This window comes from Notechis scutatus, chromosome 6 (assembly GCF_049901735.1).
Source record: "Notechis scutatus isolate UNSWTSFEM ecotype Mainland chromosome 6, rNotScu1.2, whole genome shotgun sequence".
NCBI classification, from domain to species: domain Eukaryota; kingdom Metazoa; phylum Chordata; class Lepidosauria; order Squamata; family Elapidae; genus Notechis; species Notechis scutatus.
The window spans coordinates 5,533,120-5,547,804 of record NC_142014.1 but is presented as its reverse complement, the minus strand read 5'-3'; the positions used below and the strand labels follow the sequence as shown (position 1 = coordinate 5,547,804).

The window sequence follows — 14,685 nt, the reverse complement described above, 5'->3', positions numbered from 1 at the left end:
TTTTATCTAATTGGGTTGTTTTTGTTTCAAATCCGAATTCTTCTAAATCTTTTTTATATTTCATCTGCACTTGAAGGTACGGCCACCAATCTATAACTATTCCCTGTGTTTCTAATTCTTGAGTTGTTTTGAGTCTTCCTTGATTATCCAAAAGTTGATAATATTTAAGTTTTTTACTGATATCCAAAGTATTTGGGTGAATCATTGCCTCCATAGTGGACAGCCAGCCTGGAATTACGTGCACATGATAGATCAGAAGACTTCTGGTAGCAAAATGGACTATTCCATTTCAAAAGGTAGGTAAGGGCCCACTTTCTCAATTGTTTCTCTAAATAAATTTTTTTATCTACAAGTAGGAAAAACAGCAGAGCCGGGTGGGGAACAGAAGAGTTTGAATCCAAGCCCTTTGCTTCTTTTTGTGATGATTTCCCAAATGGAGTTTTTAATATTGTGGAGAAGAAGTAAATGACATTACAATTTCTCTCCATTTGGGAGTGGTACAGTCCACTTTATGACTTTAGAACTTTTTTTTTTTTGTCACATCACTGAATTGCATATTTAAACCTGGCATTTTTAAATCAGGCAAAGCGAACTTTTTTTCAAGTCTGATTTTTCAAGCTTGGGATTTTTTTTTTCTTATTTATTCCTATGAACCCATCCTTTTTCACCAAGAAGGGATACCTCTTCTTCTAAGTTGCGGTGTAGATGCTGGGTGTGTTGAGAATTTAGTTCACATGTTTTGCATACAACACCTTTCTCTGGCTTAAACTCTCCGGACTTCTTTCCAAACCCCTAACTGCAGTGTCTAAGTAAGTGTAAGACCAAAAACAGTCATTCATATTTTTTTAAAAAAATTTCATTTAGACTCAGAATAGTATACAGTAATCTAGGACGGGGGGGGGGGGGGTACCCGGTTTTTTGAGACGCCTGACTAGTGTGCATTTACATGCCTTCAACCCCCTTGCTTGTGCAAAGCCAGATTGCAGCAAACAAGGGATTGGAGGCATGTGAATGCATGCTACTCTGGCCATTTCAGAGCCGGTTCGTTGAACTCAACAAAAAATGAAGTATTGGATCTGCCGAACTGGTTGTTAAATTATTTTACCCCACCTTGTTTTATGGTCTGCTGTTTGTCTTGCCCTAGCCTTGAAGACTTTGCCTTTGAAACTGTCTTTGTTTTATATCTGGACTTTTGTTTCGTGTGCCGTGAGGACTGCCCTTGTCATATGCCTTGTGGACTTTTGCCTTGTGGACTGGCTGGGTAACCTATGGGCCGTTGTTTGGAGGACTGAGGGTGGAGCCTTACTGATCAGTGGAGGGCCATTTATTTAACCAATCCCAAGAGAAATAGAGAACTCTCTAGAGGCCTCCCTAACCGTGACCACCTGGATCATAACAATGTATTTAGGTTATAATAACTACTGTTCTGAAGAATGAATTAAACTTCCATTAATGGAATCATATTATTGTATGGATAAAAGCCAGTTCAAAAACTGAGAATGCATACAGTTCTCCAAACTAATATTTCACATCTATCAGACAGAATTACATGACAGGTAGTCCTCGCTATCAGCTGACTGTTTGAATTTACAATGGAACTAAAAAGTAAGGTTACAGTCTGTCCTCAAACTAGTGACTGTCACATTTTCCCCCTCAGTCATGTGATCACAGTTCAGGTGCTTTTCATCCAGCATGCATTTATGATGGTTGCAGGATCCTGCAGTCACGTGGTTGCCATTTGTGACCTTCACGGCTGATTTCCGACAAGCAAAGTCAACGGGGAAGCTGGCAGGAAGTTGCAAGTTGTAGCCACGTGATGTTATGCTTAGCGGCCTCTGGTGATTTACTAAATTGGGGTCCCCAACCCCTGGGCTGCAGCCCACTACCAAGCCTTAAGACTTTCCTAACCAGGTCGCAAACAGCGGGCGAGCACATGCATGCTCGGTCCATTCATGCAAACAGTGAGTGCACATGCCTGCTGCTTGCACCAATAGAGTTGTGTGCACGTGTTTGCCCGACGCGCACACAGAACCATCCCCTCTTTTTCCTCCCTGTTGGGCCACAAAGCTGAAAAGGTTGGGGAACCTTCTGCTAAATAACTGCAGCAGAAGTGACATAGGTCTTGCATTGTCACCATTATGTTTCATTTAACAGCCTCATCACTTAGAGATAGTGTTTATTTTTATTTTTTGCACTAGTTTCTCTAGTACAATATATTATACATTTGATATCAGTCAGAAAATAGTAAAAGAAAGCAAAAACGTGGGTTGGATCCAAAGTCCCTTTTCTTTGATAGGAATCTTTGTCAGTCATGGGGAAAGAATCTTTGGAGCTAATCAATTGCTATTGAACAGAGAACCCTCTGTTTAATCACCATAGCACATTGCCAAGCTTTTTATTGTAAATTATTTAAATAATATTTATTTTCATTCTTGATTTAGACTTCAATTGCATTGGTTTTAACTATTATATTTTAATTGTAAAGAGCATTGAAAGTTTTTGTGAAAGCTAGACCATATTGATTTATCAATGAATAAATAAAGGTTGGTATCTAAAATACTTTATCACTATTGTGTTAGTTCATTGACATTGATTACAGAACACATAAACATGCTCTGCTGGAGACAAATTCCCTGAAGATGGGTTCTAGCATGAGTACGAAAACTCAGAAGACTGGTTCCTCTGGTCCCGATTACCAACCCAGATTGGATCCTGCAAAAAACTGTTTGTAGGCAAATGGCACAGAATAAGAAAAAGTACCGTGTTTCTCATATAATAAGCCCGGGTCTTTTTTTTTTTTGAGCCCTGAAAAAATGGCTAGGCTGTCTTTTTGGGGGTGACTTAATTCCCCCCCCCCTTGCATCTTCGGGCGGGCGGGCAGCGATGGCTTGGATGTTGACCTCAGCGTTGGTGGTGTCAACACAGGCAGCACCATATCCGGGTGTGCAACAAAAGTTCTTCCTAATGGCAAGCCCCCCCCCACCATTCCCCCCCATTTTGCATGTTTTAATATAGGCCTTAATTTGCGGGGAGGGGCTTAATTTCATTTCATGCCTATAAAACATGCTGGGACTTCCTATTGGAGGAGGCCATATTGTTGGAGAAACAGGGTACATAAGACCCAAACTAGTACAGGTTTGTCTTCAATATTGGTCAAAACATGTTTAATATTCTCCTTTTATCTATTCCCTGTTTATGAAATATAGTCTGGTGAAGAGTTCTGGAAATATTTGCTTCATAGAAATTTAACCTTGTGGAATTTTTGCTTTATACTCAAGATTTTAATTAATAAATTGTAAATCTGTGAAGCCTACCTTCATTAAGCTAAGCTTAGTGGGACTTATTTTAAAGTAAAAATGTATAGTTTTGCAATGTTAGTTTCTTATTCACTGGTCTGGGACATATGCCACACCATCCTATTTGAATTTTCTTAGTTTGTGAATGCCACAGTTGTGGATTATAAGTCATTTTATCACAGCTTTCCCCAGTCTGTGCACTCTCTTTAGGAGTGAACTTCAACACCCAGAATTATCTAATTAGGAAAGCCAGAACTGAATTCAGTTGGTAGCTGAAATTTCCTGTCCTTGGAAGATCTCTGTATTAGAGAAAGGCTGGGTTAGTACATTATACAACCCAGTTAGTTGTGGTTTATGTAAACAACTACTCTTAACCACGGCAAAGTGCTCTGTGCAAACTGACACCATGTTATACCAGTAGACAGATGTTCAAGATTGTGGCTACATTATTTGGTTGATCAATATATTGTTCATCATTGTCCTCTTTATCCCATCATATCATACATCTCCAAGTCTGTTCCAGTGAATTCTCAAACTCTTTTGGGATGCAGTGCATAGGACGTATTTGCAATAACACAATGGAATGTTACTGGTTTAACCCTACATAATAGATTCTAAAGCTCCTCCTAATAACTACTGTGTTAAATGCTTGGTTTTTGCTTAGCAAATGATAACTTGCATAACAGCCCATTTCTCATATTCTTTAGGGGCTTAGTGGCACTTCAGACTCTTCGTAAATTAGAAGAACTCACTGGAAAGCCCATTCATCAACTTTTTGACTACATTTGTGGAGTGAGTACAGGTAAATTTTCCTGAAATGATGGGAAAAGACAATTATTTCTTTTGGAAATATTTTATGTATTAAAAATTAAATATGGCTTAATTTTATTTTTAGATTTGCATATCATTTCTAATTTATAGAAACTAATCAGAACAGAAAATTGGTAGATTAATATGGGAACAAAGAGTATCAAAGCAATCCATTAGGAAAATATACACCAAATGGGTTGAAGACCTGGAAACAGCTGAACATATTCATCTGGAACTCCACTGTGACTTAATATTGTATGTTATCCTTGTATAAAACATGAGCAACTAACTTCTCACACATAACAAAGTTCTGCTCCAAAGTATATGCAGGAAGGTGGGATTAAGTGTTTGTCTGCAGACATATTTCTGTCCTGTTTTGTTGTTCAAGACAGCAAAATACGGTAGCTGATTGATTTAATACACTTTGTAGTAATAATGCATCACAGATATTCCAGTGCAGACTAAATAGAGCTGGTAAGTGATGTTTCAGAATTCACACTATTGTCTTAAACACTAGGTGGAGGTGGAGCTACACATGAACTTTAATTGGTTTTTCACAGAGATCTTCAGTGAGATCTGCAAATCTTCAGAACAGATAATATTTATTCAGTTTCTATAGCTGCCCATCTCAATGACTGGGTGACTTACAATTTAAAAATATTAAAACACTAGAAACATTTTAAGGATTAAAAAATGCATGTTGGCACCACTGAAAAAGTCTAATGTTATACGCAAACTGCTATATAATATTATCAACCATCCTTTCATAAACTGATCTTCCAAATGTCTTGGACTATAACTCTCAAGTAGAAGAATACTGCTATAAGGAATTAGAATAACTTTGCTGGCTGAGAGTTGTATCTAATATTTTTATTCAGAATGGCTACTGCAGTGGAAGCAACAATTATGCATTATTAGTTGAAGCCATGTCAAGCATTTAGGCAGAGCCAGGATTTTTCTGAGGTCTTCCTTTTGAAACTACATCATAGGGTAATCCACATTAATTCCCTACCTTAGAATCATGGGAATCCATGGTACCATTTTTTTTAGCAGTGGTAGGTGGAGGAATCTCTAAAGGCCACAGAAAAGAGATTCAGGTATGCTATATGTGGTTTGGAATCTTAGGTTGCCAATCCTTGCATAAGATGACAGTTATTTAAATTGTCGTTCAAATTTATAAATATTTATTTGCAGGTGCTATATTGGCATTTATGTTGGGATTATTCCATATACCTCTGGATGAATGTGAAGAACTTTACCGGAAATTAGGAACAGATGTCTTTAAGCAAAATGTCATTGTTGGAACAGTTAAAATGGGATGGAGCCATGCATTTTATGACAGTGAAATATGGGAGAAAATGCTTAAGTAAGTTAATATGAAATTATTTACCAATCATGTTTCATTCAGTATAAACTAAAATATAAAACAGAACTCCTTCTCTATTATATTAATTAGATCTAAAAGATCTAAATGAAGATAGTGGGGTTTTTTTAATCAGATGTGGGCCTCGTTGTTTTATTTATTTGTGGCTCCTTAAAGAACCCACACCTTTTCCTAGGCTTGTACAGTAAGTTATGTGGTCCCTTGGAAAATTAATATTTGAGTTAAAGAGGCAACAACAGGGCAATAACCCATCTAACACTGTATCATATATCCTTGGTGTGGAGTCTTTTTCCTGTGGTTTTGTTCTGTCAACACTAAATCCATGTTATGGCTTAGAATATTTTAGCATAAGTAGGCAGGATGTGAAAATAATCATGATAGGCAGACAACTAATTAACATAGGAACAAAGGAATTCATTAACCTTGTTTTTAAACAGATTTACTAATTTTACAAAGTAATTGAATTACATCAATACACTAACACCTAAACCTGTGTTCCTCACCGAGACTAGGGAGAAAATGGTCATTCTGAAGTTAGACTTCATGAGCTTCAGAGCCTTCTATCTATAATTCCCGGTTATCTTCTGCTAGAATATAAACTGGGAGGCAGTGCTTTATACATCCATCCTTTGACTGTTAGTTCCATCATTTAGTCATCATATGATGTCTCCTTAATTCAAACACAGATTTTCCTCTATCTAAGGTTAATATTGTAGAGATTTAAATCAACTGTTGATTCAACTCTAGCAAACTATATGATTATTTATATATTACATTTATTTACTGTCCATGTTGCTATCCAAAGCAGTTTTGTGGAAATGAATTTGACAACTCTGTTTTCTGAATATATGAAGGTGAAGGTTTGTTCTCCAAGCTTGTGGGTTGGTTTCCAAATTTTCGTTACCAAACTCAACAGAGTTTAGGGAATGGCAATGTCAGTGTTCTTCTACTTATAAGGGCTTTGTGTGGTCAGTAGGCCTTGTGATGGATCAAGTGTGGGTATGTCAAATGAAGGTCTTGTAATTGGTCTTGTGATGACCCAAATATGTGTCATCAGTGGGAGTCTTGTGATGGGGAGGTTACTTAGTTGAGGGTCGTTGGAAGGTGAAGTGCTGGTTGGGGGCCTTGCATGGGTTGGTTGAATGCCGGTGTTCTCTGGTCAGCTGTGGGGTTAATTTGGATTCTGAGAGGCTCATAGGCTGGTTGTACGTCAATATGTATGTTGATGGAATTGTTTATGGAGTGCTAGGCTTCAATAAACTCACAAGCATGGTGGGTGGTAGTGTGGCTGATGACTTTTGTGTTGCTCCAGTCAAACTCTGAAGCAAACCTGGCTGAAGCCATCTTGTCCTGCCTCATAGTTGCCACGAAGCCTGAGAAAGGAGGAGAGACGGGAAGTAGATAGCACAGGTTACAGTCAAAATAAAAAGTTTTCCTGTGGGAACCAAGACCATTGTAACAGGTGGCTGGTGAAGGAGGAAAGGAGCCTGCCAGCCATATTCATTGGACAATGTGATTGATGACACATGGGAGGGGGGAAGTATTAATCTTTTAATTAGGTGAAAATCGTGAGAACTGTCAAAGTTGGTTTACACCTATGCTGATATGATGTATCCAATAAATATGGATACCTGCCTTGTAGTTCTGCTTTCAATGGGTGCATTATTCAGAACACTGACACTGGTGCTGTTTGGTGTCAATGTGAGTAGAGATTAAGGATTTGGGGATTGACTGCCAGCCGGTGTTCATGGATTCTGGGTTTTTTTCTGAATCTATGTCTAACTGCTATTTTTGAAAAGTTAAGATTCTCACTGCTTTCAATTTTACTGTTTTTAAATGAACTTATCTGTCAAGAAAAGCTGGTAATACTGAAATACTCTAATGGGTTATTCTTTCTTTCTATAAAAGAAGCAAAAACAGTAATAAGAATATTTTTTTACTGAACTGATTCTAAATCCCAAAGGCATTCAGGATTTAAGTTCTTTTTAAAAAATCAAAACCATGGTATTAAAATTAATAGAAATAGAGTAATAGAAATTATCTGTGGAAATTATTATGATCAGGGATAGGGATACTGTGCTAATCAGACATATATCAAAGCTAATTCTCACTTTTAGCACATACTTTTAAACATTGATTTTAATCAAGCTAGAGAAATGAATGTAGAGCTGTGGTTCCTAAGAAACTACAAAACTCTAAAATTGTAATCTTAGCCATTTATCTGGTTTGTGTAGGGAACGAATGGGATCCGATGTTATGTTTGAAACAGCAAGAGATCCTAGATGTCCTAAGGTAAGTTTATTTTCCTAAGGTATTTACTATTTCCTTGAATTTGTTGTTACCCGTGTTTTCCCGAAAATAAGACTGGGTCATATTAATTTTTGCTCCAAAAGACACATTCAGGCTTATTTTCTGGTTGGGGCTTATTTATTTACGACCCACCCCAAAAATAAGCCCTTCCCTGATTTTTCATGCTGCTCGCAATATAAGCTCTACCCCCAGAATAAGCCCTAGTTAAGAGCATCATCAGTGCGTGGTGGGGAGGTGGGCGTGGCCAGCTGACATTGCTCTCATTGGGGAGACGCCTGTGGGGGAGGAAGATTTCCTCACACCCCTACCCCTCTCCCTGATCAATTGCCACTTGGCTCTTTTGGCGAATGCAGAAGAGGCTGAACAGGAAGAAGCCATCCATTCTTCTCCAGATCGATTTCAGAAACCGTTGCCATCACTAGCCCCAAGGCTGCTCGGCTTGCTGCATCTGCTGCTCTGGGAGCCGGTGGCGCCCAGGCCGGGCTGCTCTTTGGCTAGGCCAACAGGCGGCAGTGGGAGTGGCTCCTGTGCTGCCCCCAGCCCCTAGCAGCAGCCAGGTGTAGCATAAAGGGCAAGCGGAGGCCAGGATGCACCAAGAGGCTTGGCCCATTGTAGCCGTGGATAAGCACACAGTGGGATGGAGAGGGCGAGGCCAGTGGTGGGAATTTCCAAGTAAACAAAGTAGTTACGTGCTTTTTCTTTTATCAAAGCAGTCAATTTAGCAATCTCTGCTAACCCCATCAACTTTTGCAGCCATTCATCTATTGTGGGAATCAAAAATGTCTTTCATTTTTGTGCATAAACTAATCTTGCTGCTGTCAACATATATAACTCCAAGATTTCAATATTTTTTCCAAGTGTTTTTCCATTAAACCCAAAAGAAAAGTTTCTGGTTTTATCTTTATGTTAAACTTCAAGAATTTTCTGTATTTGGATATGAATCCAATATTTCTTTGCTTTATCACCTAACCACCATAAATGATATAAAGTCCCTTCTTTACATTTGAATTTCCAACATTCATTTGAAACACTGTTATACATTCTTGACTAGTTGTCTGGTATTAAATATCAACAACACCTATCTTATAAAATGTTTCTTTTAAATTATAATTTGTTGTAAATTTTAAACCTTTCATCCACACATTCTCCCATTGTTCAAACATTACATTATATCCAAAATTCCTTGCCCTCTAATGCAATGCTTTACATATTCATTTTCCAAATCAAATTCAATAACAATTTATAGATCCTAGCAATAATATAATCATCACTACTATACCGTAGGACTTCCAAATCATTTTTAACAAAGTCAAACCCATAACTCTTTTTATCTAATTTCAATCTTTTTTTCAATTGTAAATATGTAAACCAATGGCAGACTTATCCTTCTGATTCTAACTCTTTCTTAGATTTGAGGATAGAATCACCAATATTAAAAGATATTATTTGACCCTTAATTCCACCAGTCTGGCTTTGCCACCGTTTCTTTTCTAAAAAAAACCTTATTTTATATTTATTCCGAACTCTTAAAATGGCACGTCTAACAAAGTGATTATAAATATCAACATTTACTTTAACCTTGTCATACCATCAATGACTCTGCCATCCAGATCTTCATTCATGACCTTCTAGATCCGTGATGGCGAACCTGTGGCATGTGTGCCACAGATGGCACGCATAGCCATTTGTGCTGGCACGCGAGCTGCAGGCAAACTTACCTCACTGCACATGGCGCGTGCCTCACAGTCTCCCAAAGGCTTGAGGAAGGCTTTGCAGGCCCAAAACTAGCCCCGTTTTGTCACTTCCTGTTTTTCCGAAAATACTGGAAGTGACGAAACGGGGCTAGTTTTCGGCCTGCAGAAACCTTCCTTAAGCCTCTGGGAGGTGGAAAAAGGCCTCAAACCGGCCGAAAATCAGCTGTGAAGCATAGTGCAGGTAAGGGGGGGGGACGGGTGGGTGGGGATTACACGCACATGTGTAGGGGCGTGGGGGTGTGTGCATTGCCTTCTGGGTGCTGGCACGTTAGTGCGAGCGTGCAAGCGTGCACACAATTTTTGGCACAGGACCCCAAAAAGGTTAGCCACCACTGTTCTAGATCAAGTATTCTGGAAGTTCACTCTTTTAGCCAAACCAAATAACAAGCATCAAAATACAATTTCAAACCTGGTAAACCCCAAACCCCCTCTCCTTAGCTTCTTGCAGTAGTTTATATCTAATTCTTAATTTTTTCCCCCTTGCCATATAAATTTAGAAATATCCATCTGTCATTGTTTAAATAGAGTATCAATTGCAAGCAGGGGTGGGATTCAAATTTCTTAACAACCTGTTCTGTGGGCGTGGCCTAATTTGTGGGTTTGTCTTGGTCATGTGACTGGGGTGGGAATGGCTTGCTGACTGGGCATGGCTAGATGATCATGTGACTGGGATGGGTGTGGCCAGGTGGCCATGTGACTGGCAAACCAAATGTAAGTGGTCCTCGCTTAATGGCCAGTTGCTTAGCAAGTGTTTTTTGCCAGTTTCCAAGGCCTGGGGAGCCCTGGAGAGGGCAGGGCGAGGCCCGGGCAGGTGGCCATGTGCCTGGCAAACCAAATGTAAGTGGTCCTCACTTAATGGCCAGTTGCTTAGCAAGTGTTCTAATTTACGACTGACCTCCACAGAGCTACTTGGCCTGTTTTTGGTGCTTTGACAGACACACACACATACACACACACACACACCCTTCTAAACCTTCTATTCTTTGATTCTGTAAGGATCTCCTGCTGGGGGGGGGTTGGACTAGATGACCTCCGAGATCCCTTTCAGGCCAGCCCTAGATTGCTGTTGCTGCTTCAAAGTCTTCTGAAGCCAGGGTTTATGTCCTTCCTTCGTCTCCTTTTTTTCTCTCTCCCTCCCTCCCTCATTCCATGTATTTATCCATCCATATATCTTTTGCTTTCTCTTCTTTCTCTTTCTTTCTTTCTTTCTTTCTTTCTTTCTTTCTTTCTTTCTTTCTTTCTTTCTTTCTTTCTTTCTTTCTTTCTTTCTTTCTTTCTTTCTTTCCCTTTCTTTCTTTCCCTTTCTTTCTGCCCCTTCCTTCCATCCCCCTCTTTTTTTTCAGTTCCTTTCTCTCTCCCTTTTTCTGTCTTTCCCTTTTCTCTTTCTTTTCTTTCTTGTATCTTCCTTCTCTCTTTCTCTCTCCCCCTCTCTCTTTCCCTCTTTTTCTCTCTCTCTTTCTGTATCCCCCTCTCTTTCTCTCTCCATCGCTGCCCGGAGAAAGCACAGGAAAAGCAAGCAGTAACATGGCTCTCGCTGGGGCGAAAGAGCTGAGGTTGAGGAAGGCACAGGCAAGAGATGACAGAAGCTGTCGCCTTTGAAACGTGCCGCTTTCTGTTGCCTGTGCCTTCCAATCTCCGCTCTTTCGCCCCAGCAAGAGCTATGTTTCTGCTCACTTTCTTTTCCCGTGGGGGGCCAGCAGAGACATCAGGGCTGCTCTCCCCCCCCCCCAGCAAGCCAGGCCTAGAAGACCATGAAGCATTGCGGGCGAGCGCCTGAGAGATGCATGTTGGAAATGCCAACACACGTTTCCAACACTCTCTCCTCGGTCCCGAAGTAGGATTGAGTGGGGGGAAGGGAGCAGGGGGAAGGAGAAGCCCAGCTGGCTTTCCTTTGGCATGGGGCGGGTGCGGGGGGAGACCAAATGCCCAGACCAAAAGAGTGCTGAGGAAGACGGGCTCCTAATAACCAGTCTGTTTGTGGAGGCGAGAGCTCCAGTTTATCTGCTCGACACCCCACCCCCCCGGCATCCACACAGGGAGGGACCCTTCTCTACTTGGACGCGGTGAGAGAAACCTGGAGCTTAGCCTCAGGGAGTCCTCTTCTTATGGGGAGGCCATGGGGGGGGGTGTTGCCTCGTTATTAGGAGCCATCATCCTTGGCGCTTCCAGCCCAGCCCTCCTTCCCTTCCGCAACTCCAGGCAGCTACACCTGGCTTGGGGGAGATATGAGATGACAGGAGACCAGATTTTTTGGGGGGGGGATCTGCTTTTCTTCTGTTTGAGGGGGAGCCAGGAGACCAGATTTGGGGGGGGGGATCTGCTTTTCTTCTGTTTGAGGGGGAGCCAGTTCCTCCCCGTCCAGATCTTCCAGCCTCCAGGCGCCACGTGGCTTCTTTTGAATCCCAGCAGTATTAAATCCTCTTTTCCCCCCAAATGTTGAGGGGCCCCTCCTTTCCCTTCACTCTGCCCCAGTCATGATTAAGCATTTATGAATTTGTTATAATTAAATAAGCATTTTATATTTAAAAAAATATTTATATATTTATATTAAAATTAATTTTAAATATTAAATTTATATTTAATATAAAACATAAAAGTATAGTAAATTGTAGTACATTCATTCATATTAGTGGTCCTCGGGATTTAAAAGTATGAGTTTGGTGGTCCCTGAGGTCCAAAAGGTTGGCGACCCCTGGGTTAAATGATGCTACTGAAGGGTTAATAAGAATTAATAATTAAGTCTTTTGGCTCCCTCGTGTGGTCAAACAACATCACTATACATAAATATAAATATAAGCTACAAAAAAACAACAACACCCACCTTTGTCTGTGCCTCTTTGTTTTAACAACCCACACAACTGGTCTAATTAGAAGCATTTAAAATCTATTTCTCCCCCTCCTCACAATAGGATCAAAACATTATTTAGGTAATCTTTATTTTAAAGACAAAGAAGTTCAGGAGAATCAATTAAAGATATAAAATCCTCTAGAACAGAGGTATCAAACTCACATCATCGCCTCAGTGTCACATGACATATCGGGACTTTTTTCCCCCTTTGCTAAACCGAGAGGGAGCATGGCCAACACATGACGCATCTGGCCTGCAGGCTGTGAATTTGATAGCCCTGGCTCTAGAAGATTTAAGCCTAGAAGTTTCAAAAGCACAAGTAGTTCTAGACTTAGGACCACAATTGAGTCCATCGTTCTGTTGTTAAGTGTTACATTTGTTAAATGAGTTTTGTCCCATTTTACAACTTTTACTTGCCACATTTGTTAAGTGAATCATTGAAGTTGTTAAGTTAGTAATACGGTTGTTAAGTGCATTTGGCTTCCCCATTGAGTTTGTTTGACAGAAGGTCACAGAAGGTGATCACATGACCTTAGGACATTGCAACCATCCTAAATATGAATCCATTCCCAAGTATCTGAATTTTGATCACATCACCATGGGAATGCTTAAATGGTCGCAGGTGAAAAATGGTCATGAGTCCCTTTTTTCAATCCCGTTGTAACTTTGAACCGTTACTAAATGAATTGTTGTAAGTCACCTGTAGTTTCCATAGTGATTTCCATTTTCTTTATTTTGGCTTGGATACACCAACTCCTCCACCTCCTCCTCCCCATCTTAAGCTTCAGAAATGAAGGTATTTCAACAAAAAGGAGAGAAAGCAGGCTGCAGACAGAAGGAGCCCTTTCAAAGTGAGAAGTAAATATGCAAAAAGCTGCCGTAGTGTCTAGGAAACGGTGACAGACTTTATTGTCTGTTTTAAATTCCTAGTTCTTCCACCGTGAACTTGCTTCTTGGTTGCCTCACCTCCAGGCAGAGATTTACCCAATTACTACTTCAAGAATCTCTTTGAGACTATCCAATCATCCGGTGACCAAAAGCGTTGATTTCCAGAGCTTACCCTTTGCCAGGGAAGTTTCTTCTAACTTACAAAATATTCTAAGTTTAAAATTGTGGAGAGAATCAATAGCAGACCAAGAAAAGAATACTATAAGTAAGACGTCATCTTTCCGCCGTAAAAATGTTTATTTGCTGACATACCAGGAGTATCAATTCAATGCAGAATTGGTCAATTTGTGTCCATTACTGTACAGGAGCCTCGAAGACCCAGTGCTTATTGTTTTATGCTGGGAAACAATAATACATTCCTTTCTAATTTATAATCTCTGAAACATGATACAGATTTTGTTCATTTTCATCTTGTGTACAGCTTTATTTTTCTTAAGAAAACTGCTTTATACTAATGGAGGGCTAGAAGGACAGAACGTCTTTCAGAAATAGTAACAATTACCATGTTTTGAGACTGTGTGTGGTGTGATTATCATTGTGTTGAAAATAGAAAGATTTGTTGTTGTTGTTTTCAATAACGCCATAATTTCCCACTCTGTTACATTCAACTATATCAAAATAGCTACAATGTGAATATCAAAACTGAGCAAATTACATGGCTTCGGAAGACAAAGACCTCATCAAATGGAATGTACAGGGACATGATGGAATAAGGGCCCGGGGGCTCGTTTTATTTTTTCTTCGAATATGAATTTGAAACCATATCAGATAATGCATTCAGACATATCTCTGACTAGTAAAAAAAAAAACAGTAAAGGTTTCCCCTGTCCAGTGGTGTCCAACTCTAGGGGGCAATGCTCATCTCCATTTCTTAGCTGAGGGAACTACCATTGTTCAAAAACACATCTGTGGTCATGTGCCTATATGACAAAGCACACGGAACACTTCCCATGAAAGTGGTACCTATTTATCTATTTGCATTTCCATGCTTTTGGAACTACTAGGTTGGCAGGAACTGAAGAAAGAATGGTAACTCACCCCATCATGCTTATGCTTGAGTCCAATTGCCAATCCTCTGGTCAACAAGCCCAGTGCTTAACCATAAAGCCACTACATTCTCTTAGTAAAAATACTTTCATATATATATATGTGTGTGTGTGTATGTATACACACACACACACATACATACAATGGAAATATTTTAATTTACATCCCACTTATTCTGTATATGTGTGTTGCTGTATATATGTGTTTCTGTGTATTTATAAATATACATTAAAGTATGAATATGAATGATGTAATCCTAGATTGATCTAACCTAATGTGTTAATAGCT

The 14,685-nt window shown here is 39.8% G+C and overlaps 1 protein-coding gene across 7 annotated transcripts in view; it reads left to right on the top strand.

Moving 5' to 3' along the window:
• PNPLA8 (patatin like domain 8, phospholipase A2) overlaps positions 1-14,685 on the top strand; it is a 46,568-nt gene that overhangs the window by 10,772 nt on the left and 21,111 nt on the right. For 5 of the 7 annotated variants that reach the window (XM_087969242.1, XM_087969246.1, XM_087969243.1 and 2 more), the window contains 3 exons: positions 4,004-4,098; positions 5,301-5,472; positions 7,725-7,782. In XM_087969242.1, the coding sequence (XP_087825368.1) occupies positions 4,004-4,098; positions 5,301-5,472; positions 7,725-7,782 (325 nt within the window). The remainder of the gene's footprint in view (positions 1-4,003; positions 4,099-5,300; positions 5,473-7,724; positions 7,783-14,685) is intronic. The other 2 variants (XM_087969245.1, XM_087969244.1) reach the window with 1 other exon arrangement.